The 23027-nt window shown below is 46.5% G+C and overlaps 14 protein-coding genes across 14 annotated transcripts; 8 read left to right on the forward strand and 6 right to left on the reverse strand.

Annotated features, from left to right (window-relative positions):
- Positions 1-873: 873 nt before the first annotated feature.
- On the forward strand, positions 874-2205 carry SSN3 (cyclin-dependent serine/threonine protein kinase; the record flags this gene model as incomplete). The annotated part of the gene is made up of 1 exon (XM_020211563.1): positions 874-2205. The coding sequence occupies one exon, from the start codon at positions 874-876 to the stop codon at positions 2203-2205; it is 1332 nt and encodes a 443-aa protein (XP_020064915.1).
- Positions 2206-2806: 601 nt separating this feature from the next.
- CAK1 (cyclin-dependent protein kinase-activating kinase) lies at positions 2807-3814 on the forward strand (the record flags this gene model as incomplete). Its single annotated transcript, XM_020210395.1, has 1 exon — positions 2807-3814. One exon carries the CDS (start codon positions 2807-2809, stop codon positions 3812-3814), a length of 1008 nt encoding a protein of 335 aa, XP_020064916.1.
- Positions 3815-4171: 357 nt separating this feature from the next.
- On the forward strand, positions 4172-5398 carry CANTADRAFT_5503 (uncharacterized protein; the record flags this gene model as incomplete). The annotated part of the gene is made up of 1 exon (XM_020210398.1): positions 4172-5398. One exon carries the CDS (start codon positions 4172-4174, stop codon positions 5396-5398), a length of 1227 nt encoding a protein of 408 aa, XP_020064917.1.
- CANTADRAFT_25646 (uncharacterized protein) lies at positions 5091-5979 on the reverse strand. The gene has a single exon (XM_020207487.1). The coding sequence runs from the start codon at positions 5885-5887 to the stop codon at positions 5444-5446; it is 444 nt and encodes a 147-aa protein (XP_020064918.1). The 5' UTR covers positions 5888-5979; the 3' UTR covers positions 5091-5443.
- Positions 5886-7121, forward strand: RIM11 (serine/threonine protein kinase; the record flags this gene model as incomplete). The annotated part of the gene is made up of 1 exon (XM_020209798.1): positions 5886-7121. The coding sequence occupies one exon, from the start codon at positions 5886-5888 to the stop codon at positions 7119-7121; it is 1236 nt and encodes a 411-aa protein (XP_020064919.1).
- Positions 7122-7197: 76 nt separating this feature from the next.
- Positions 7198-7674, reverse strand: CANTADRAFT_49891 (uncharacterized protein; the record flags this gene model as incomplete). Its single annotated transcript, XM_020209767.1, has 1 exon — positions 7198-7674. The coding sequence occupies one exon, from the start codon at positions 7672-7674 to the stop codon at positions 7198-7200; it is 477 nt and encodes a 158-aa protein (XP_020064920.1).
- Positions 7675-8106: 432 nt separating this feature from the next.
- Positions 8107-9309, forward strand: ERG10 (acetyl-CoA C-acetyltransferase; the record flags this gene model as incomplete). Its single annotated transcript, XM_020209860.1, has 1 exon — positions 8107-9309. One exon carries the CDS (start codon positions 8107-8109, stop codon positions 9307-9309), a length of 1203 nt encoding a protein of 400 aa, XP_020064921.1.
- Positions 9310-9708: 399 nt separating this feature from the next.
- Positions 9709-11175, forward strand: CANTADRAFT_89428 (uncharacterized protein; the record flags this gene model as incomplete). Its single annotated transcript, XM_020211564.1, has 1 exon — positions 9709-11175. One exon carries the CDS (start codon positions 9709-9711, stop codon positions 11173-11175), a length of 1467 nt encoding a protein of 488 aa, XP_020064922.1.
- A 103-nt stretch (positions 11176-11278) lies between these two features.
- CANTADRAFT_89429 (uncharacterized protein) lies at positions 11279-12283 on the reverse strand (the record flags this gene model as incomplete). Its single annotated transcript, XM_020211565.1, has 1 exon — positions 11279-12283. The coding sequence occupies one exon, from the start codon at positions 12281-12283 to the stop codon at positions 11279-11281; it is 1005 nt and encodes a 334-aa protein (XP_020064923.1).
- Positions 12284-12992: 709 nt separating this feature from the next.
- On the reverse strand, positions 12993-13541 carry CANTADRAFT_5509 (gluconokinase; the record flags this gene model as incomplete). The annotated part of the gene is made up of 1 exon (XM_020210402.1): positions 12993-13541. The coding sequence occupies one exon, from the start codon at positions 13539-13541 to the stop codon at positions 12993-12995; it is 549 nt and encodes a 182-aa protein (XP_020064924.1).
- A 258-nt stretch (positions 13542-13799) lies between these two features.
- SUV3 (ATP-dependent RNA helicase) lies at positions 13800-15527 on the reverse strand (the record flags this gene model as incomplete). The annotated part of the gene is made up of 1 exon (XM_020209823.1): positions 13800-15527. The coding sequence occupies one exon, from the start codon at positions 15525-15527 to the stop codon at positions 13800-13802; it is 1728 nt and encodes a 575-aa protein (XP_020064925.1).
- Positions 15528-16268: 741 nt separating this feature from the next.
- CANTADRAFT_5511 (non-specific serine/threonine protein kinase) lies at positions 16269-19133 on the forward strand (the record flags this gene model as incomplete). Its single annotated transcript, XM_020210405.1, has 1 exon — positions 16269-19133. The coding sequence occupies one exon, from the start codon at positions 16269-16271 to the stop codon at positions 19131-19133; it is 2865 nt and encodes a 954-aa protein (XP_020064926.1).
- Positions 19134-19501: 368 nt separating this feature from the next.
- CANTADRAFT_48991 (uncharacterized protein) lies at positions 19502-20707 on the forward strand (the record flags this gene model as incomplete). The annotated part of the gene is made up of 1 exon (XM_020209656.1): positions 19502-20707. One exon carries the CDS (start codon positions 19502-19504, stop codon positions 20705-20707), a length of 1206 nt encoding a protein of 401 aa, XP_020064927.1.
- Positions 20708-21030: 323 nt separating this feature from the next.
- CANTADRAFT_48662 (tetrahydrofolate synthase) lies at positions 21031-22590 on the reverse strand (the record flags this gene model as incomplete). Its single annotated transcript, XM_020209615.1, has 1 exon — positions 21031-22590. One exon carries the CDS (start codon positions 22588-22590, stop codon positions 21031-21033), a length of 1560 nt encoding a protein of 519 aa, XP_020064928.1.
- Between the last annotated feature and the right edge of the window lie 437 nt (positions 22591-23027).

Raw genomic sequence — 23027 nt, forward strand, 5'->3', positions numbered from 1 at the left:
AATAAGCAAGGAAGCTATAGTAGTAAAGCAAATACAGATAAAACTGCGCTTTTAAGTAATTATCATGAAGGCTGAAAAGCCAGGTCCACTCATTGTTTTTGTAAACTTGCCAACATAATATGAGCTGGAAACAATTAACCACCTTGTACCAGCGTAAATCCTGGATTTCTGGATCCACACATCATTTATTATATCTTCTACCCGGTAGAACCCTAATTACTGGACAAATCTAGTAATTCATACCGTAGTATTTACAAAATTTACACCACCCACATGCCGAGAGAGAGGGACGAATGCCTTCACTTCCAGTTCAAAAATCAACCACCAGACTGGTTTAGGATTAATTAATCATACCCTGCTCAAGCAGTGTATAGCAGTCAAATTACCACCGCGAGTGCCTCCTCTCGCTAGAGGTCTCCATTACAGATACTATACCCTCCCTTGTACACACTATAACCCAGCCCCCACCACTCTTCACTTTTCTCGGAGATTACTCGCTTTTGGTGCCCTTTGCCTATCTCCAGCTGACTCACCGGCCCGCAGTCCGCACAGCTCCCATCGGTTATAGTGCGCAGCCTAGCACCATCACCGCCACGAATGATTTCTCCACAGGAGCACATCTAGCCAGCCAATCAAGCCCCAGCCACCAGCTTCCACAAGCACACACCAACCAGCACCAGAAACAACACCAGCATCAGAAATTGCCCCGTTTTCACCATGAGCAACGGAGCCAAAGCCAATGGACTCATCCATGGAATGGCAGGCAACGGTAGCGGCAACCCATCGGGAATGATGAACCACGGAGCCTCGATGGTGGGCATGAACTCGGGAGTACTAAACCAGCAGATGCCCATGATCCCCCAGCCAGCGTTGATGGCACTGAACTCCATCCTCACCATAGGGCCGTTCAAGCATCGCAAAGACTTGACCCGAGAGTCGGTGTTGTCCACCTACCATATCATCGGATACATAGCGGCAGGCACGTACGGAAAGGTGTACAAGGCTAGACTCAAGAGCAAGAAGGACAAAGAGGGCGAGGGCAGCCAGACAGCCAAGAACGACGGCTCCAGGCACGACGGTGACGACAAGGACATCCAGTTTTACGCCATCAAGAAGTTCAAGAGTGACAACCATCTGGCCAACAAGACCCACCACAACCACGACATCAACGGCAATGAGGTGGTCCACTACACAGGCATCTCGCAGAGTGCCATCCGGGAAATGTCGTTGTGCCGAGAGCTCAACAACAAAAACATCACCAAGTTGGTGGACATCATCCTCGAAAACAAGTCCATCTACATGATCTTCGAGTTCTGCGAGCACGACTTGCTCCAGATCATCCATTACCACTCGCACCCCGACGTCAAGCCCATTCCCCAGAGCACCATCAAGTCTTTGACGTGGCAGATCTTGAATGGGGTCACCTTTTTGCATCAGAACTGGATCTTCCACCGTGACTTGAAGCCCGCCAACATCATGGTCACAAGCTCAGGTGTGGTCAAGATCGGAGATCTTGGCTTGGCCAGAAAGTTCAACAACCCCTTGCAGAGCTTATACACTGGTGACAAGGTCGTGGTTACCATCTGGTACCGAGCCCCAGAATTGTTGCTAGGAGCAAGACACTACACGTCTGCAATTGATTTGTGGGCAGTGGGGTGTATCCTTGCCGAATTGCTCTCATTAAGACCCATTTTCAAGGGAGAAGAAGCCAAGATAGACATGAACAACAAGAAATCAGTACCGTTTCAAAATAACCAATTCCAAAAAATCATCGAAATCTTGGGAACTCCCAACCTCAAAATATGGCCTGCTCTCAACAAGTACCCTGAGTTTGTCTCGTTTCAGCAGCAGCTTTCAGGAAACTATCCTTCCAACTTGGTCAACTGGTACAAAATGATCGGTGGGAGTAACAAGCAGTGTCTTTCCTTGCTCAAAGGGTTGCTAGACTACGATCCTTCGACCCGGTTGACTGCGGACCTGGCACTAGTCCACCCGTACTTCTTGGAGCTTCCCAAAGTGCAAGAAAACGCGTTTGAAGGTTTGAGTTTGAATTATCCCAAAAGAAGAATCTATTCCGATGATAACGATATCAACTCCAGCCAGGCCATACAGAACAATTACAAGAGACACGGGGGTGGCTACGACGACGCAAACAACGGAGGCAGCCAAGCCAACATCGCCAATGCCAGAAAAAGGCAGAAGTAATGGCGAAACAAAAAGAAGTAATGGCAAGAAACTGTTATTTCTGCAAGTTGTGTCTCGATCACAGAAATTTTGGCGGACTTTAGCAGCCACACGATGTATCATCTAGAACGGGACCTACAGATAAAGGGCTGGTGACGAAGGTAGCGTGCTATTTTGGCTTACGGTTCAAGTTAAATCAGAGTTATGGCAAAATTTACTATGAATTGATAAAACTCCAGCTATTAATTTAGTTGGTAGAAAACCTGGACTAGTTTTATTGAATAATTGATTAGTTTTCAGGGTATCATACACTAAAATCTATACTAATATTAATGGTGCTCGAGCAAAGGATCTACCTGCCCACAGCCATCCATAGAGTATGTACGGCCTCTGGCCATCCCATAGCTAGCAATCAACGAACCCCTGACCATCCATGGTAGTGAGACGTTGCGTAGGACCGTTTCTGGAGCGATGCTAATACGCACAACTGGTGCAACATCGCGTCCCATCGAAGATCCCACCAGAAGTCCACCAGTTGCCACCACCCGATTGCACACATTGTTGGCCCACATCCGACTACAATCGTTGAAGAGACTGACAGCCAAGCCCAAACCACACTGCCATGGAAAAGAACAAGCGCTACACCAACCGCAAGCGCCTCTACAGCGGCCACTACTCAGACGTGTACAGCGCCATCGACAGCGCCATCGACACCACTGACAGCACCACCGACGCCTCCGTCTGTCTCAAGATCGTGGACTGTGACGTCCGCATGAAGCCCCACGACATCCGCCACGAAATCGGTCTCCTCAAGCGCCTCGACCACCCCGGCATTCTTGCCTGGAAAGACGACTTCATCTGGAACGATGACATCGTGTTGGTGACGCCACTCTACCAGTACGACCTCAACGGCTTGCTCGACAAGCACACCACCCGGGCCATGCGACACAACTTGGAGGACCCCTCCAAAAGCAAGGTGGTGGTCAAGAACACCTTGCCCGAGGCCAGCATCGAGAAGATAGTGGTGGGTCTTGCCCAAGCATTGGCGTACTTGCATGACCAGGGCATTATCCACCGCGATGTCAAGCCCAGCAACATCTACTTCAACCAGTCCGTGGCCCATCCCGTGCTTGGCGACTTTGGCATCAGCTACGATGACCAGTCACCCGAGCCTGCCCACGCCAAGTACACCGATGTGGGCACCGGCATCTATAAGGCACCGGAGTTGTGTCTTGGAGTGGTGGACTATGGGCCGGAAATCGACGGGTGGGCGTTGGGGGTGGTCATGACACTCTTGTACCTGCGGACACTAGAGTCGGTGCTCGAGCCCGAGGAGGGCGACGAGGTGGTGATCAACGACCTCTACTTGATCCACGCCATCTTCCAGAACTTTGGCACCCCGTCGTTGGACTCCAGCAGCGAGTTGTACTGGCCAGAAATGGCTGACGACCGCTACTACTTCAACAAGTTGCAGTTTCAGCCACAAGATCGCAGGCATTTGCAAACACTCGTGCCGCGATGCACGAAGCCCCTGGTGCGTCAAACCTTTGATAAGCTTATGACGTACGACCGCTGGCGGCGAATAAGCATGAAACAGTTGGCACAGGAAATGGCAGGTGCACCAGTGTGATGCCATCGCAACCGCTCTACCTGGCACCATCCCTGCTACCACCCCTTTTCCCACCAGCCGGATTCCGCTACTCCTGATACCCGGCCCCCTCCCGGCTGACAACAATGCGCCTAGGTTAGGCGAGCATGCCCCCAGTGTTCCACACGGGTTTGCGGAGCTGCCCCAATTTGTCAACTCCGACATGTGAATGCAGGTGCGGCTATTTGCAGGGCGCCTGTTCGCGGGGGTGGTTCGGGTAAAGATATACCCCACATGTAACCCAGTCATCGAGAGGCATTTTGAAGGACACGACTTTGCCCTGTTTAAGCGTGGTAAAAACCGTAGGGAATCAACCAGATCACTCAAGCGACCACCACCATGAACACCACGCTAGTCAAAGGTCTCCACAAGCTCTCCATCAACGGAAGCGCCACGCCTCCCTCCGACTCCGACCCGTTGTCGTCCTCGCCCGCTGCCAAACACAACCCCTCCGATAACGACTACATCAAGTACCTCGACTACCCTGCATTGGAGGCCAACTACAACATCCACAAGTATGTGCCCTCGTACATCCACAACGGAGGCATTGCCACCCCCATCATACGAGACTTGATCGTGGACAAGCCCATCTATGCTGCTGCCAACAGCCATGTCAAGAAGAAGAAGAAGAAAAAGGGCACCAGTGATGGCAAGACCAAAAAGGCCGAGCGCCACGAAGCACACGAGGCGAAAAAGGCCGAGCGCCACGAGGCACACGAGGCCAAGAAGCACTACCTCGAGGAGAAGAAGGCCCTCCGCCAGGAACACAAGGCGGAACGGAGAGAACTCAAAAACAACAGGTACCGTGGGCTTGGTGATATTGACATATCTGAGCCGGAAGAGCCCTACGAACGCGATACCTTCAACTTCAACTCAGACCTCGACGGCTTCAGCTTCAACAAGAGCTATGGCGGCGACGCCGTGGTCTTCAACAATCCGTACGAGCCCAACTACAACAACTACACCACTCGGATGGATAGACGGGCCAGTTCCGTCACCTTGACCAACAGCATTCCCTCCGCAGGGCCTCTCTACCACAAAAAGAGAAACAATAGCATAGTATCCAAGTTACGCCATCTAGTGAAGGGCTCCTCCGACGAGGACTCCACCCCAGCCAGGGTCAGGTCCAACCGTGCTGATGACAGCATGACTACTCCACCATCAGAGGAGGACCCTCCGGTCTACTCGAAACAGGATACGAATTACTTCGACAACCCTTTGGACAGGTCCAACAGTTTTGACCAGACCAAAAGTACAATGACAAGCTCCCGTAAGAAAAACGACGGAATCAAGCACAAGTTTATGAGACTCACCTTTGGTGGTGAATCAAAGAAGCATCGGGCAATAGGTATGTATATGGATTTTTTTGCGACTTTTTTTAGAACGAAGTGGGGAAGTAATAAGGTTTATGCACTCCGCGAGACATCAAATGCTAAAGTCAGCACAGGAAGATTGATGGAAAGTGGTGGTGACGACGCGAATAGGAATTGGGTTGGATTCAACCTAGTCAAGCATATGGGTTTGGTGCCTTTTGAGTTTCAGGGGATCTGCAGGTTGAAGCAGTAGGGGCTCAAACCAGACTGGTGGGTGAGCAAGTGATTATTGTCGAGATCAATAAACCCCTTCAAAACGCGGGGAATGGGGCACATAATTGCGCGTCAGGTTTGTGGCACAATTGCGGAGTTGGTGGATTTTGCCCCGGATGAGCGTGACACCGATAGTTCCGAGGGCACCACGCCGCCATTTGCGCGACATTCTGGTCACGCAAGTTGTCGACCTCGATGGTTTTTTACAGGTTAGACTCCCAGCAAGAAATGCAGCTTGGTGCCCGCTTTCCCCGTCCCCCATAAACAAAAATCGCCGTCTCTCCGCAACCACTTTCTTGTTCACTTCACCGTGGGATATCGTCACACTCCTATGATCGATAATCCTGGCTTCAACCCATAATTCCATCAGTTTGACCATTTCCAATTGCATTTGACGTTCCAAATTCATCTCCTTATTTACATTCCTTCTTTTTCTACCACGCTGCCATTTTTCGTCGTATACTAACATGTCTAAAATAGAGGTCGTAACTGAAACCGTACAAAACGGACATACTGGTGAGTCAGAGACAATCCAGTATACCCAATCTCAAATGGTTGGCCACGGATCATTCGGTGTCGTGTTCCAAACCCAGATCTTGCCCACCAACGAGATCGCTGCCATGAAAAGGGTTCTCCAAGATAAGAGATTCAAGAACAGAGAACTCCAAATCATGAAACTCGTGCACCATCGTAATATTGCCGACTTGAAGTACTACTTCTACACCAATAACGACAAGAATGAACTCTACTTGAACCTTATCTTGGAGTTCGTTCCCGAGACATTGTACAAGGCCTCTCATTACTACGTTTCTAAGAGATTGCTGATGCCTCCACTCGAAGTCAAGTTGTACACCTACCAAATGCTTCGTGCCCTTAACTACATTCATTCCCAAGGAATATGTCATCGTGACATCAAGCCTCAAAATTTGTTGATCAACCCAGAGACCGGTGAATTGAAGTTGTGCGACTTTGGCTCAGCTAAGATTTTGAATCCTAACGAACCAAACGTCTCGTACATCTGTTCCAGATATTACCGTGCCCCTGAACTTATCTTTGGTGCTACCAATTACACCACCAAGATCGATGTCTGGTCTGCAGGTTGTGTGATGGCTGAATTGATTCTTGGTCAACCGCTCTTTCCAGGTGAATCAGGTATCGACCAATTGGTGGAAATTATCAAAATTTTGGGTACTCCTTCCAAGGAGCAAATCAAAAACATGAACCCCAACTACATGGAACATAAATTCCCTCAGATCAAACCAATCCCATTGTCTAAAATCTTCAAAAAGATGTCCCCTGACTGTATCCAATTCCTCATCAGAATATTACAATATTCACCTATAGATAGAATCTCGTGTGTCGAAGGGCTCGTGGATCCATACTTTGATGAGTTGAGAGATGCTGCTACGAAACTCCCCAACTACCGTAAGATTTTCAGTCAACAATTCCACCACAATTCTTCGTCTGCATCCAACCACCACTCAAATAATGCCAACTACCAGATCTACGCCAACCAACCGGATCTTAAGGAGTTGCCAGTTTTATTTGATTTCGACGATCGTGAGTTGTCTGTTGAAACATCCTTGAATCACCGGTTAGTTCCTCATTTTGCATTCAACCAGTTGAATCTTTCTCAGAGCATAGGCTCCTTGAACGATTTCATCCCTTTGACAAAAGAGCAATTGAAGGTTACTCTTGAATAGCCTCATGATTAACGTAATAAAAAGCACATTGAAAAAATCGTAAATTTTTAGTATTAACTATGTATATGCACAGGCACTACAACCTGGGCTTTTCCACCTTCTTGACACTGTCCTTGACTTCGACCTTGGGAGCCTTGGGCTTCCTCTTGAAAATCCGGGTGAATGGAACCACCACCCATTTGGAAAACCAGGGCATGAGACCCAAACTGATCATGAGCCTGACCGGCAACAAGAACTTCACGATAACGAAAGCATATGCGCCTTCCATCATGAACGTAAACTTTTCATTGACATTCCAACCGGTGAAGTCGAACCTGGCCATCGATGAATCAATCACCTTTGTGCCCTTATCAATGGCCCATGACGGCAAATCCATGGGGATGGAGAGGTGGTACTTGTGGAGGACGTACCACACGCCAATCAAGGGAATGATAGCTGTAAGCTCATGGAGGATGAGGAATGCTGTGACGTGGGAGATGGGAGCGTGAATGAATCTCAGTGCAAATGGACGGAGGAATTTAGGTACCCTTTTCAAGATTGGGTGTGAATTCATTGCTTGTTCCTCGGCAATTGGAATGCCAGAGGGGTTGGTGGTGATCGCGGAGGGGGCACCATTTGTAGCAACGGTGGTGGTGACGGTCGGTTTGGCACTGGCAGTCTCTGTCTTCGCCTTGGGCGGCTTAGAGAAGAGCAGTACTGGCACCGTTCCGTGAAACCCTCGTGGAGTCGCCACGGTGCCCGTGGCGGCTAAGGGCCCAACCGGCCATTTGGCCCCCACAAAAGGCCTGCGGGCCCCCAGCACCAACGGGAGCATCGTGCTGGTCCTGGCATGGGCCACTACGGTGGTGTGTAGGAGCCGCTGTACTGTTCTCGCCTTCGTTTGGTACATCGTATCGTTTGCAAACGAGGGTCGTATAGAAAATTTATATAAGGCATGTGAGCGCACCGATTCCAGCGACTACTTTTAACAGTTACTACTACCACGATGTCAGTTTATATTGTCGCTGCTTCTCGTACTCCCATTGGATCCTTGCAAGGCTCGTTGTCCTCGTTGACCTACTCAGACTTGGGTGCTGCTGCCGTCAAGGGTGCCTTGGAAAAGGTTCCCCAAATCGCCCCAGAATCGGTGGAAGAAATTCTCTACGGAGGGGTTTTGCAAGCCAACGTCGGTCAGGCCCCTGCCAGACAGGTTGCCTTGAAGGCAGGCTTGCCTGAGTCGATTGTCGCTACCACCGTCAACAAGGTGTGTGCCTCTGGTTTGAAGGCCATCATCTTGGGTGCCCAAACCATCTTGACTGGTACTGCCGACGTTGTTGTTGCTGGAGGTGCCGAGTCCATGTCCAACACCCCATACTACGTTCCTTCTGCCAGAGGCGGTGCCAGATTCGGTGACGCTGCCTTGGTCGACGGTATTTCCAAGGACGGTTTGTTGGATGTCTACGACCAGAAGTTGATGGGTGTTGCTGCTGAAAAGTGTGCCAAGGAACAAAACTGCACCAGAGAAGACCAGGATGCTTTCGGGATCTCCTCCTACAAGAAGGCCATCGCTGCCCAGACTGCCGGTAAGTTCCAGAACGAAATTGTTCCTGTGACCATCAAGGGTGCCAGAGGCAAGCCTGACGTGGTTGTCAAGGACGACGACGAAGTCAAGAACTTCAACGAGGACAGATTCAAGACTGCCAGAACCGCTTTCCAGAAGGAAAACGGTACCGTCACTGGACCAAACGCCTCCAAGATCAACGACGGTGGTGCTGCCGTGATCTTGGTTTCCGAGAGAAAGTTGAAGGAGTTGGGCTTGAGACCTTTGGCCAAGATCAGAGGCTGGGGTGAGGCTGCCAGAGCTCCAATCGACTTCACCATTGCTCCAGCCTTGGCCGTTCCAAAGGCCTTGAAGCACGCCAACATTTCCCAAGACCAAGTCGACTACTTTGAGTTGAACGAAGCTTTCTCTGTGGTTGGTTTGGCTAACTCCAAGCTTCTTGGCCTCGACCAAGACAAGGTCAACGTCTACGGTGGTGCTGTTGCCTTGGGTCATCCATTGGGATGTTCTGGTGCCAGAATCGTCGTCACCTTGTTGTCGGTGTTGGCCCAAGAAGGTGGTAAGATTGGTGTTGCTGGTATCTGTAACGGTGGTGGAGGTGCTTCTTCCATTGTTCTTGAGAAGATTGGTGACGACTTCAAGTTGTAGGTTAGAGTGTGTTTATTTATTACGTATGACTAGTGTAGCGATTGAATTAACGCTCGATCACGATACAAGGGACTACCTGTAAATAACCGGCGAGAAATGTCATAAAAGGCGTTACAATAGCTGTTAAAAGAGTAGCAGCTATTGAAATTTTAATATTCTTTTCTTCTTCTGTTAACCCAACAATCGAAATAGGTATGCTTGATCACAGCTGGTGTTGGTCATACTGGTACCTGTCTCTCCAGAGTAGTAAAGAATTTCTGGTGTTAGTGATGGCAAAAGGATGTCTCTTGGAACCATCCAGGCCTTGATTTCGCGGCCATCGCAACTCCACAATTGAATTCGAGAACACCATCGATTTCTTGCAGAACTTTTACCAACAAAACCCATGAACTGTCCAAGATGACCTTAGACGATTCATACGTATGGGAAACCTCGCCTCCCAATCCAATTACCGTTAGCCAGCGGTTTTCCAAGCTCACAGCCTCATTTCTCGTCATCGGTTCACTGTTGGAGGAAGTGAGCCATCACTTAGACCCATTCATAAAACACTACCCATGGTCAATTAACAGACCGTACTATGACTCATCTACCCGCAACATCAAAGGCACAGTAGTTCCATACGTATATGGAGAGTTAGAGCACGAGGATATGTTCGAAGATGAGCAGCTTCTTGTGAGCTTGTTGATGGAACTATCCCAGAAAGGATGTTTTGTGCATGTGTGGAACTCAGAGGAATACGAACCGTTGTTGGTCTACGCGGTCAATGCAGTTGCGGAGTGGGAAGGTATCATCTCTCTCAACCGTGTGTGGTTGAATAACGGGAAAATTGCCACTCTAAACACCCACGGAGCCTACTCTTCAGACACAAAAGACGCTAACAAATTCCTCCCCATGGACAGGGCAGTTGCACAAGTACTAAATGGGGACCACACAGTCGACGAATCGTTGTCAAAAGAAGTGGTTACATCGTTAAATCCATTTCTCAGTTCATACAAACTTGAAAACGTCTACGACTTCACCCTCCAATTGCCTGGGAAAATAGCCACAGCTTTCACAAGTGACCCATGGCTAATAGGAAAAGCTCTTAGTGCATGGAAGCCCAAGGAAAGTAGCTCTATGAAGGCAGAGCAGGGCTCTGATCATGCCACTGTCACCATTTCCTTGAATCTCTCGAGTTTGCTCCATTTATCTCTCATAACGGAAGGACGCCTAGAGCTGGAGCTTATCTCAGAAGAGTTGGTACGAGGATACGGAGAGTTGGGCCAATCTGTGGAGCACAGCAGCACGAGCCAGGAACATAACTCCCGAGATGTGCTTCAAAGTATACTTCTCGAACAAAATCGAATAAACATCCCAATAGCACCGGATTATCAAACATTCAGGGAGATGGTTGAGCAAATGGATTTTGATGAACAGGATATTCAGAAACGAAGCGAGGAGGATGCCGGTCGTCTTCAGGAGCATTTTGAATCATATCTCGAAAAGGAGAATCAAAAAGTAAAAGATTCACATAATGCCGACGAGGAAGAAGAAGAAGATAGTAGTGATGACAGCTCGATTTTGAGAGACTTTGAAAATAACCCCGAATTGTTAGATTTCATTAATTACTGTTATGAAGATAAGCATAAGAAAACAAGGGTGTATGACTACAACGATGATAGTGATTATCAGAGTGATGGATCAATTTTTGAAATTAACCACGATAGCGAAGATGATGGAGACAGAATTATAGATGTGGATGATGAGGAAGATGCATTAGTTCAAGATGATGAACAGGAAGAGAAGATAGGAGAAAGGTTTGAACAGGAATTATCCGATGACGAGACGGAAGAGATTCATTACGGAATGGGAAAAGTACAGTTATGATTTTCAAAGTAACTGGAGTGGCCAGAATGCATGCAAGAATTAAATAAATATTACTCGCCAAAACAGTCAGCAATTGTAGCTGAGCCAGCGAGGGATGCAAAGATTAATTTGGAATAGTAATACCCCTTTCACTTAGTTGATGGACGGTCCAAATCCAAGTCCTAGCAGCATAATCCATATTACGAGCTACCCTCGAAGGTTCCAGCTCCACTCCTCCAGTAGCGAAGTATTTTCCGTTATCGTTCTCCAAGGTTAGGCGTGGGTCAAGACAACACTTGATAGTTGCGTAGGCACCTTCTTCGTTCGACACGCCGAAGAAGAAACCAAATATTTGGAAGAGACACCAAAAGACCATTCCAATTATGGGTAATCTGGTCCAATAGGTGAAATGATTTGTGTTCATCACAAATCCCGGATGAACCGACAAGCACAATATTTTGGGGTTTCTTAATGCTAATAACTTCATGAAGTGGATGCCTGCGGTTTTGGCCAAGCCGTACCTGAACCAGGTGAACAAGACGTTGGGCTGGTAATGAAACGTCGAGTTCATATCAAAGTACTTTATAGCAAACTGGTGCCCTATGGAACTCAAATGCACGATTCGGGGAGGCTCGATGTTCGGATAGGCGTCGGCTGTTTTTTCCAACAACGGCAACAACTTCGTAGTCAACAAGAAGGGGGAAACGTAGTTTATTTGCAATTGGATTTCGAGTTTGTCCACCGTGAGCGAGTACGGCAACGACATCACCCCGGCATTGTTGATAAGGAGATTGAGGTGGTTTTCGAGGGTGTTGAACGTCTCGACAGCCTGTAGCACCGACTGTAGGCTGACCATATCGATTTCCAAGAAATACAACTCCCCTAGATACCGTTCCGAGGTCAACTGTTGTGCGGTGTACTGCAGCCTGATGGCTCTGGCTTCTCGTTTCAACTCTTTAATGGACTTCAACACTCTTGACTTGCTTCGGCTCGCAATATATACCACGTACCCATGTAGATAAAGCTCTAGCACCGTGTAGAAGCCGATGCCGCTGTTCCCACCAGTGATAAGGGCAACCCTCCTGTCGGTGACGGGGTTGAGGTACGGAAGCTGGTCTGTTTTCAACATAGGTAGGATGGCGTGTGTTGGACAGAGGATGTGCAGTGGAAACGGTACCAGTAATGCTCCGTTTGCGTATCCATACGCTAGATGGCCCAGTCTGATCCTTCACCGAGGCTATGATTTTTCTGCTTGAGCGTGCGACATCAACACACGACACGCGACATTGAGGGTCCAGCTAGACAGGTTCCAGGATGCAGTGGTAAAAGTGGGGGAGTGGTGTGGCTGGAGTGGGGGATTGGGGGATTGGGGGATTGGGGGAGGTGTTAGTGTGTAGTTTTGACATTAAAGTCAAATGAATAGCTCGGAGGGATTGTCACAGGCCTGGGCTGGTGCTACTCGTTCCGGCCGTTGGTGAATCAGTTCTGCTATAACCACCACGAGTAGAGCATTGTAGGGCTAATATGCTCTGGCTTGGATTTGGGAAGGAAAATGCTCTGCCAGTAGATTTCCAGGTGTCAACAAGGAGCACCCATGAAGGTCAGCTGACAATTTTGCATTTTTCACTCAGCATACAACGGAATATCATAGACGTATGGAATTCACACCTCCAGTGAAGTGTCGTAGTATTTAGCAGATTGAAGTATGCTAACGCATGGTCGAGCATGATATCCGTGGCTCCTTGGCCACTTACCACGCCCTCTATACAAGTATTTAACGAGGTTGGTACCAAGCCTCGCAGGCTAGCCTGGTGAAATATCTCGAAGGCACTGCCAACTCACTTCAACTTTTCCACAATCTCGTTGTATAACTGCTCGGGAGATTTTCCCGCAATTTCAATGGCCACACAGTCTCCGCCGTTCTCGACCAACTCAGGTCCCTCGGGCACTTCCATGATGTCGAACTGGGACTTGACCATATCAGCCTTCATGAAATGGCCACTGCGTCCACCCACCCTCTCGAGGAGCAACTCATACAGCGAGTAGAGGAATATGAACCGGCAGGTGGTCTGGGCAGAGTCTTTGATGTGTTGACGGTACAGCTTTTTCAACATAGAACAGGTGACCACCGAGGTGTGGGAAGCGTTTTCCGGCTCCTTGGATTTCTCCGCAGCAATCACGCTCAACTTCTCCAACCAGCCCCATCTATCGTCATCAGTCAAAGCGATTCCCTGGGACATTTTGTCAATGTTGGCCTTGGGATGAAGAATGTCGCCCTCCACAAATGGACACGCCATCTGGGCAGCCAAAATCTCTCCCACGGTCGTCTTGCCGGTTCCAGCCGGTCCTCCCACCACTACTATGGTATGTTTGTCTGCAGCAGGCATCTTGATGGTGAAAGTGGATTTATTTACTATTTATATGGCGGGGCACCCACTGGAGCCCCCACTGGAGCCCCCACTTGGTTGCATCCATCTGCAGGACTATATACAGGAACGGTTCCCAACAAATGCCAATCCGGCCCGTAACGGTTTTTAGCTTGACGTATGCTTGGAAAGTCCGGTGTAGCACTTTGGGACGAGGTTGTTCATACCTGAGCGACGACAGCTTGCAATTTGTTTCGGAAATACTGGCAAAATGCGACTTTAACCAGTCTTGTTCAATCTTCTGAGGTTGTTTAACTCCTGACTGATTCTCTTCTCAATCAACGATTTGATATCCATGGCACCTTCTTTGTCCACAAACAATGTGGGCCATCTTTGACTCAACCAGAGGAACAAAAGAACCACACGATGGTTATCCTCGAGCAACCGAAGCGTCTCCACCGTGTCGGCTATGGTGGTGTTCACCTTTGGAGTTCTTCTGATGATGGGCTCGTGTAGGAAATCAAAGTCAAACACGTTGTTGGTGGCACAAACGGTGATGTTTCGCAAGAACTTGAATGCCGTTTCTATCACCTCTGGTGAGTTCATCAGCACGTTGATAGGAGCCAAACTCAACTTGAGCTGGTCCTCAATCGTTGTTCTCTTGTAGAGATCTTCCCGGAGGAACATTTTCAACATCTCGTTTCTGGAGTCCAAGTCACTAATGAAGTAGTTCTTCATGTTGAGGGACTTTGTTTCCAGCTCGAATTGGTGCAAAATCTTGTGGAATGGCACATCCTTTGGAAACTTGGCCATGTAGTGTTTCCAAACCAAGTCCGTTGGCCAGATACATGCTTTGTTTAGGTTCTTGGTGGGGGATTCCATCATGGTCTTGATAAAGTCCAAGTCCCTCTTCATGTATGAAGTTACAAAACCTTCCAGCTCGCCCTTGTCCTTGCTGAATCTTCCAGCACGGCCCGCAATTTGTTTCACTGCAGACACAGTCAATGGTTTCATTTCATTACCGTTGAACTTTTTGACTCCATGGAATATGATTCTTTTGATCCGAAGATTCAATCCCATCCCTACTGCATCAGAAGCTACCAAAACATCATACTTGCCTTCATTAAATCCATTTGCTTCTTGTGAACGAATTTCGGGAGGTAATGCTCCATAGATGATTCCCACCTTCAATTTAGTAGATTGCTCAATTTTGCACTTGAGCTCCAAAATCTTTCGCTTGGAAAATGCAATCAAGCAGTCTCCCTTCTGCAAATTCTTGACGTCTTGAAGAGCTGTGGGCAACACGCTCAACTTCCCCAATCTCTCATACTTTTTGATCACCAACTCGTCCCCTGTGAATTTGGTGATTTTTTCAATGAGTGGCACGGCACTCTCTTCTCCACATAAGTGTAATTCTTTTGCCAAAACACCCAACACAGCATTGGTCCATGCAGCCCCTCTGTTCTCGTCAGCGATCATTTGAATCTCGTCAATAACACAAATGTCCATCTTCTTATGTAACGGGATCATTTCAATTGTACCAGACGAGATCTCACTTAGCTTTCCAAACTCATCAACCGATGGAATCACCTCTTCACCAGTGATTAAGTTACATTTGGTGTTTTCCTGGTTGAATCTTTCATAAATTTCTCTGGCCAATAGACGAAGTGGACCCGCATAGTATCCTGATTTTGCATTTTTCAAAGTTTGCAAGGATGAGTATGTCTTACCACTGTTTGTTGGGCCAACATGCATGATTATCTTTCTTTTCATTTTTCTTGCTTCTGGGAACCACTCGGCAGGATTGGAAAGATCGATCATTTCGCTTTCCGGCCTTGTCTCCCTGATTTTTATCCGGATGTACTCTTTGTGCAAAAGCTTGGTTAGGATATCAGAAACAAATTGCTCGTGGGAAGTGATGCCGTTGAAGTTAACATAATCTTGGGGGTATCTTTGTAGTTGGATCAGAAATATTATTTGAGTAATGTTTGCTATCTGAGGGTTCATGTAATCCACTATGTTGATACTTTCGATGGGCTTGGGATTGGCAGACTCAAAGAAATTCCTGAACTCGCTTTCTAGTCTGGTGGTGAATTTACCTAGAAGGGATTCGCTTTCCTTATGGCGGAGTTTATTGAGCGATGTGAATGGTGCATCGAAGGACTTGTTTTGTAGTCGTTCTGCGAGCTTGCTCAAGGGAAATTCAACCACTTTCCTTATTGGTGCTATTTTCAGCTCTATTTCACTCGGATACCTCGTGCTTGTAGCGTTTTCCTCGGTTAAATGACTCTCAACCGGTATTGACTGTGCTTGATACAGCACTTTGGTAGAGGCCAAACCTCTGGCAAATGGACGCCTAAGTGCCAAAGCCCGCCTATAGCCATACCCTGCCACTCTTCGGTATACTAGTCCACGAGTGTACCCTGCTATCATCTTTCTGGGGTCGATCTATTCGCTGGTAGTCGATGCTCTTCGCTCTATCCTAGCCATCTTGATGTCGCGTCACGTGCGTAATACCCAGAAAATTCCAAACTCCGCTAACACCTTACTTCATAACCACCCCATAGAAAACCATCCAACTAGCATACATCGATCGTCACAGGTCTATTTTCTGCCTAGCCATATCACTAGGTATTATCCAGCATTATCCAGTAATACCACACACACTCATCTTGATGGCCTGGTGAATCTTGTCCGTTAAGCACCACGTTCATTACCAGCATTGTCCCATAATTCCTGCCACCGTCAATGAACGGAACATCTAGGTTGATTAGCGACCAAAATTACAAGGCCCAATTAGCTGCCCAATTCAACGATTTTTATCTTCAAATCACATCCCCCAATGTCAGCCAAATAGGGAATTATCGAATAGTTCGCGAGATTGGCGAAGGTGCTTTTGGAAAGGTGTATTTGGCTACACATGTATTATTGAACGTCAAAGTCGTGTTGAAATGTGGCCTTGTTGATGACCCCAACATTGTGCGAGAAATTTATTATCATAGACAACTCAAGCACAAGAATATTGTCAATCTCTATGAGGTGATAAAAACCGAAAACCACTTGTGGATCGTGTTAGAATACTGCGAAGGGAGCGAATTGTTCTTCTTGATATATGAGAAGAAGCGCTTGGAAATAAAAGAGTGCCAGCACTTGTTTTTCCAAATAGTGTTAGCGTTGAAGTATGTGCATTCTTTGAACTTGAGTCACCGAGATTTGAAGCTAGAGAATATTTTGTTGTCAGATAAGAGGAAAACGTTGGTCAAGTTGACAGATTTCGGGTTTGTCAGAGAGTTCAATCCCCAGAACAGAAAGTTCTTATCTACAATTTGTGGAACCACAGTGTATATGGCACCTGAACTACTCAAAAGCGATAAATATTCAGGTTTTGCCATCGACATATGGTCATTAGGAGTCATTTTATTCACAATGGTGTATGGAGAAATGCCGTTTGATGAGGATGATGATCTCAAAACCAAATACAAGATCATCAATGAAGAACCAAGGTATAGAGATTCCATATCTGTGGATCTCAAAGAGTTAATTGCATCGATGTTGAATAAGGATCCCACCAAAAGACCCAACGCCACCCAAATCTTGAACTCGCTGTTCTTGATAGATTTATACAACAAGCATTTAGATAAAACGTCACGTCATACAAGCAATGATGCCGAGTCAGTTATTTCCATTAACCAACATTACAGGGTTAATACTTCACCATTTCAAACAAAGATAGAAAAGGACCTCGTTAAAAGAATGAAAAAATTGAACTTCAACACCGACGAGTTACAACTCAATGTGTTGAACAACCAGATGAACTCACTCACTGCATTCTATGAACTATCATTAACGAGAGAGTTTTGTAGGAAGAAGAAAAAATACTATCGTCAAAAGAGCAGAGGGTACTTCGAAGCAAAACGAACATTGAATAGATCCAGAAGTCGAGTTAAAAGTGTGTTGTCATTGACTGACTTGTCACACTCACCTCAGCCAATAGAGAAGATCAAATCTTCATTGAGTGTGAGCTCATTGAAGAATCATAGTAAAACCAATCTAAAAGGATTGGGTGATTCAATAGAACAAAAGAGAATAGATTCCCAGCTGTCTCGGAATTCTTATCCAAACAGTTTGTTGAGGGAACAATTGAAGGACCAATCCATCTTGACGAACGTACCCTCAGCTCCACCATCACCAAGAACAAACTCATATATACCGCCTTCTCCTGGTTCCAAGACACAGATGAATACGCCGGAATCGAGGAGGAATTATGTCTCTAGAACTTCGGTTGATGGAACTCCTTTAGAGAGAATAGTGTCATTTTATCCTGAATCCAGTAATATTCAAAGAGTCATGAATACTCCACAGAAATCTACCGAGACTTTGGAGAAGAAATCTAAGAATGCAAAATTCTTTAATAAGTTGAAATTCTGGAAGCGTAACAAGAAGAATAATGACGACAACGCAAGTCTGATCAGCCATTCTCGTACATTCACGAGCACAGAAAGTGAGGTTCTTCCTGCTGTATCTCGTGATTACCGAAAGAGCATCGAAGAGAACGACGGTCCCTTGGAAATAGTGGCCAAGAGGAGCAATCCAAGTCCTGAACATAATGACATTCACCTACAGCAGAGTGTTACTATAATTCCAAACGGGGAGTTGGAAGCAAAGAAAATGGATGATACTCGTCGTTCTCTATCTTTTGAGGATAGAAATGGACGATTTAACGAAGAGAAGCCTAGGTCTCCAGCAAACGAGCAGTCTATCTTAAGGTCTACCCGAGCGAGACCCTCATCCATGGTCTCGCAAATCAGTCAAATCAGTCAGATCAGTCAGATGTCCACCATGTTATCCGAGTCAGAAATAGACAATATGGATGAAACGGATACCATGGAGGAAGACTACGACGACGACGATGATGGAATGTACGAAGGCAGCTTGAATGTATCGCAGGACTTTGGTAAGCCGTCTTCTAACACGGGTACTCAGTCCAAACCTAGCGTTTTCAAAAAGAGACCTAGTTACAGGAGAACCACCTCTTCAGAGCAATCAATTAAATCTACATCCACCACAGCAACGAATTACAAACACCAGAAGAAGTTCTCATTGTCGCAACTCTCGAGCAACTCCTCAGAGGAAAGCTCTATCAAATCCAACAACGTGTTTGGAATGCCCATCCCAACAAAACCCACTAAACCCACACAACCGGACCTCGATTCTGCCTTATCGCAAGTGCAGAATGCAAGGTCAAGCTCGCCTGAGTTGATAAAGAAAGAAAAGAGATGGAACAATTCTTCCCTGGGAGTTCAGTCCAAAAACAGTTCCAATCCTTCTAGTGGTACAGCTATGAATGGCAACTACTCTGGTTCGTTATTGGCGACCAGTACCTTAGGTGGGCCCTATAAGTCCGATACTCCGTTCTTCCGTTCCCATTCTCCTCCTGTGCCTAAGAAATTCAACAAGATTAATAACAAGATCATCAAGCCAGTTAAAACTGCGTTGGAGAACAGTGCGGCTTCTGTGAAGCCCAATACTTCATGGAACAAGGCCACACAAACTGCAGACAATTCCAAGAAGGGATATGCCCCAGTGATTGATGAAGAGGAAGAGAGTGAGTAACTCGGTCGCAATCGGAAAACTCTAGTGAATGTAATAGAACGACAATTCACCCAATATCAAAGGTTCCCAGAGCATAAATACCAATGATTTTACGTTGTATCATACGCTACCCTGGAACTCAACTTAGTTGAATAGCAGAGTAGTCAGAAGTTAACCTTCTTCCATTAATAATTAATGCTCTAACTTCATGACTGTAGCGTGTTCTGTTTAGAAACCAATCGAATCACGGCCTTTCAGTGTACCCGATTTAATCGTGTCCCAACTTCACTAAGTAGATCCACATCGCTATCTGGTCGTGTGCTTCACAAAGAAAATTTTTAGTATGAAAAATTCAACGAGTTCATTATACACACTACAACCAATACACCATGGCATCTGTTATAGTGGTCGAGAATGACTTGAAGGATTCCGCCAGGGAATATGCTCAAATTATTGATGCTGCCAACCAAAATAAGGAATTTTCTGAAAGTTTAGGAAAGTTCTTTAAGGATGGTTCCGATGAAATCAGCAACAAATCAGAATTAATTGATGAGCTTTACAAAGGATCAAGCACTGGAGTGTTGTCCAAATTGACAGACAAAGAATTCGAACCTACCTTCAACCTTTTGGTCTACCTTGTAGGAGAAATTGCTGGCAAACAAGCATGGGATGATTCCAAATCTCCTCTCTTCCAAATCTTACTTGACACCAACCCAAAGCAAAAATTATCATTAAGAGATAGAAAGTCCATCAAAACCTCCACCATCTTGTCTGCTTTCAACACCATTTTCAACTTATTGCCACAAACTTCCAGAACCAGACTCACCATATTACATCAAATCTTAAACGTGGTTGAAACTTCCAACTTCGACTACAGTATCATTGAAAAGAACTTCGGTAGCAACCTTGTCCAATGTGCAACTGCCGCCCAAGCTACTGATGCTGAGGTTAAGGAACTCTTCTGGAAATTCGTCAATTTGGACACTAAGTACACTGAAAAGTCCTTGCACTCGATCAAAAAATTCACTCAATCCCACTCATTGAATGTTGAAGAATTGAAGTCCTTGATCAAGTTCGCTTTGTCTTCTGAGACTGTCGATATCTCTTTCTTGGTCAACAACAATGTTGCCAGCGCTTTGGCAGCCAACACAAACGAACCATTGGTCAGCATTTTCAAACAATACATAACTGGTGAAGTCGTTGAACAATCCAAGATTCAAGATGGATTACCAGCTGAATTCATTCATAACAAGTCAAGAATTTTGTCGTTGGCAAGATTCTTCAGTCAAGCATCACAATCCAAAATTGTTTTCCAGTACAGTGAAATACCAAACGGTGACTCCGCCTATGAACTCGAATCTTTGTTGGTTACTGCTATAAAAACCGGTGTTTTCGAAGGTAAGTTAAACCAATTGGCTCAAACCTTTACCTTGTCTAGAGTAAACAAGTTAATTGTTGCTGGTAATGATCAACAAAATGCCGAAAGCTGGAAGGATGCCAAGCAAGCTTTAATTGACTGGAAAACTTCCTTGACCAACATCAAGGACATTGTGAAGTCCTCTAGAGAAAACATTGTCAATGCTGGTTCGAACTAAATGGCCATTGACTAGGCATTTAGAGTAGTACATAGGCTCAATGCACCATACAATCTGAATAGATTCGTTATCAGCCAGACAGTATCTTACTTCGTGCTGTTTTAATAGGAGATGTACAATATAAGCTATGAGCTCGATTCGTTAACGCAGAGCATTGTAATCAACCAGTCTAGGTTCCAAGCACGTACTACAAAATAAATCAATGATTCTGCTCATTTATTACTTCTCTATAAGTTCAGAAGAAGGGTTAAAATCGCATTTCCTGTATCATATCCGCATTTGACACAGATATAGTCCAATACAATAGTGCAATCTCACTTCACTTAATCTCTCTCATTATCAAGGACGACCAAAAAACCACCTACCAAGTGTAATGATCCACAGACAAATACGTCCACCTCACTATTTATGTGGTCATTGGACGTGGACAAGCTCTTGATAAAATTGACCCCGGTTTCAATGTCATGGAAAATATGCTTTCTAGAGTTGTTCTTATTCTTAGCATCCAAGTCGGCCCAAGTTTGGGCCAAACCCTTCTGGATCACTAGTTTATCGATCAATTCTTGGGAATTGTTCAAAGAAATCAAGTCTGAATTGTACTTTCCATCAGACCAGGTAATATTAGTGGTGAAAATTACATGATCAAACCTGAACTCAGAATCACCAGTACTGGTGTTCTCGTATAATCTGGTCAACAATGCATCAGCGTTTTCTCTACTTTGTTGGTTGAAAAGTAGGATTCGCAAGTTCTTCGAGCAAGCTGTAGCTTTCTTGGCCTGTTCGTCCTTGAACCATTTCGAGGAGACATTAATAGACTCAAGAGTGTGTGCACCATCAATATACCAATTTATCTTTTCATAGCCTGGTTTGTTTTGGATGATTTGACATCTGCCATCCCAATCGACATTAGCCAAGCCCTCGGTAAACTTCTCAGGTAATTCTTCTATAATGCCTTGGTCATTGTACTTTGGCAAGTCTGAATCAGGAGCACCAAGCTTCTTCAAATGTGCTTCTGCGACCTTCACAGCCAACGCAGCATTCTGTTTCTGGAATTCACCCGCCAAGCCAAGGGGGACACCTTCAGGGAGCACATCCTGTTGAGATATTATCTCCAAGCTGGAGACGTTTTTCTCCTGGGCTCTGGACTTGATCACCTCAATCGAGCTGGGAAACTCCAATTGGTCGCTTACGATGGCAGGACACCCAGACTTGAAGATCCCGGTCTTGTTCCAGGCAATTGATTCGATGGTATTGCCCAACATGAAGGTGTGGTCGATTCCCAAGCTTGAGATCCCGGTGACAGTGGGCTTGTCTATGATGTTTGTGGAGTCGTACTCTCCGCCCACACCGACCTCATATATAGCCGAATCCACACCCTCTTGCATGAACACGTGGAACGACAAGATGGTCAAGTACTTGAAGTACATTGGCTTGACGGTTTCGCATGGCTGCAAGGTGGGAAACTCGTGGGGCGACGAGGTGGTGGACGACAACTTGTCCCACACCTCGAAGAAGTACTTCGTGAACTTCAACTCGGTGATGGGGGCACCGTTGATTCTGATTCTCTCGCGGACCGACTTGAGGTGGGGCGAGGTGAACAAGCCGATCTTCTTGATGAGACCATCTGCTTGGTACTGCTTCAAGATCGACTCGGTGAACGCACACGTGGAGCCCTTGCCCTTGGTGCCGGTGATATGGATGATGTTCAAGCGATTGAAGTCTTTGGGAGAGTAACCCAAGCGACGAGTGTACTCGTATACCTCGAGGATCGAGAGCTCGTTGCGATTGACGTTGGGGCCCAACTTCTTGAACGCCTCGATGGAGGCGAAGTTGGACTGCAAGGTGTTGAGGGCGGAGATTGCATCCTTGTAGGTTCTTTTCATGGCAGCACACGAGATGGGGGTGCCTGTGGTGTCAGGACGTTGGGCCATAGATGAAAAGACGACTCGCCAGTAGTGAAAATTTGTGCCAGAAAAACACTCCCCACGATAACAGACCTGGGGGTGGAAGAGTGCCAGGAGCCTGGAACTGCTGGGAAAAAGTGCTGGCGAGCCAGAACGGCGCCATAAAGGCGCCGGACATTGGCCTGGCGTTGGCACTATCGCTGCCACCTCCGATTACTATGTGTTGCCGGGTGCAATAGCTGATCCCTGGATTGGGGGCTCAGGCTCCAGTAGCAGTGTGGGACGGATTTGCAACTGTAGAACGTCTGTAAAACGGTGGTGGGGGACTAGCCCCCCACCACTCAGTGGACTACGGCCTATGAGCTGGTGGAGGCATAGAGTCCACCAGAAGTCTCGTTCGTGGTGGATTGGTATAT

Source organism: Suhomyces tanzawaensis (genome assembly GCF_001661415.1).
Source record: "Suhomyces tanzawaensis NRRL Y-17324 unplaced genomic scaffold CANTAscaffold_3, whole genome shotgun sequence".
NCBI classification, from domain to species: Eukaryota; Fungi; Ascomycota; class Pichiomycetes; order Serinales; family Debaryomycetaceae; genus Suhomyces; species Suhomyces tanzawaensis.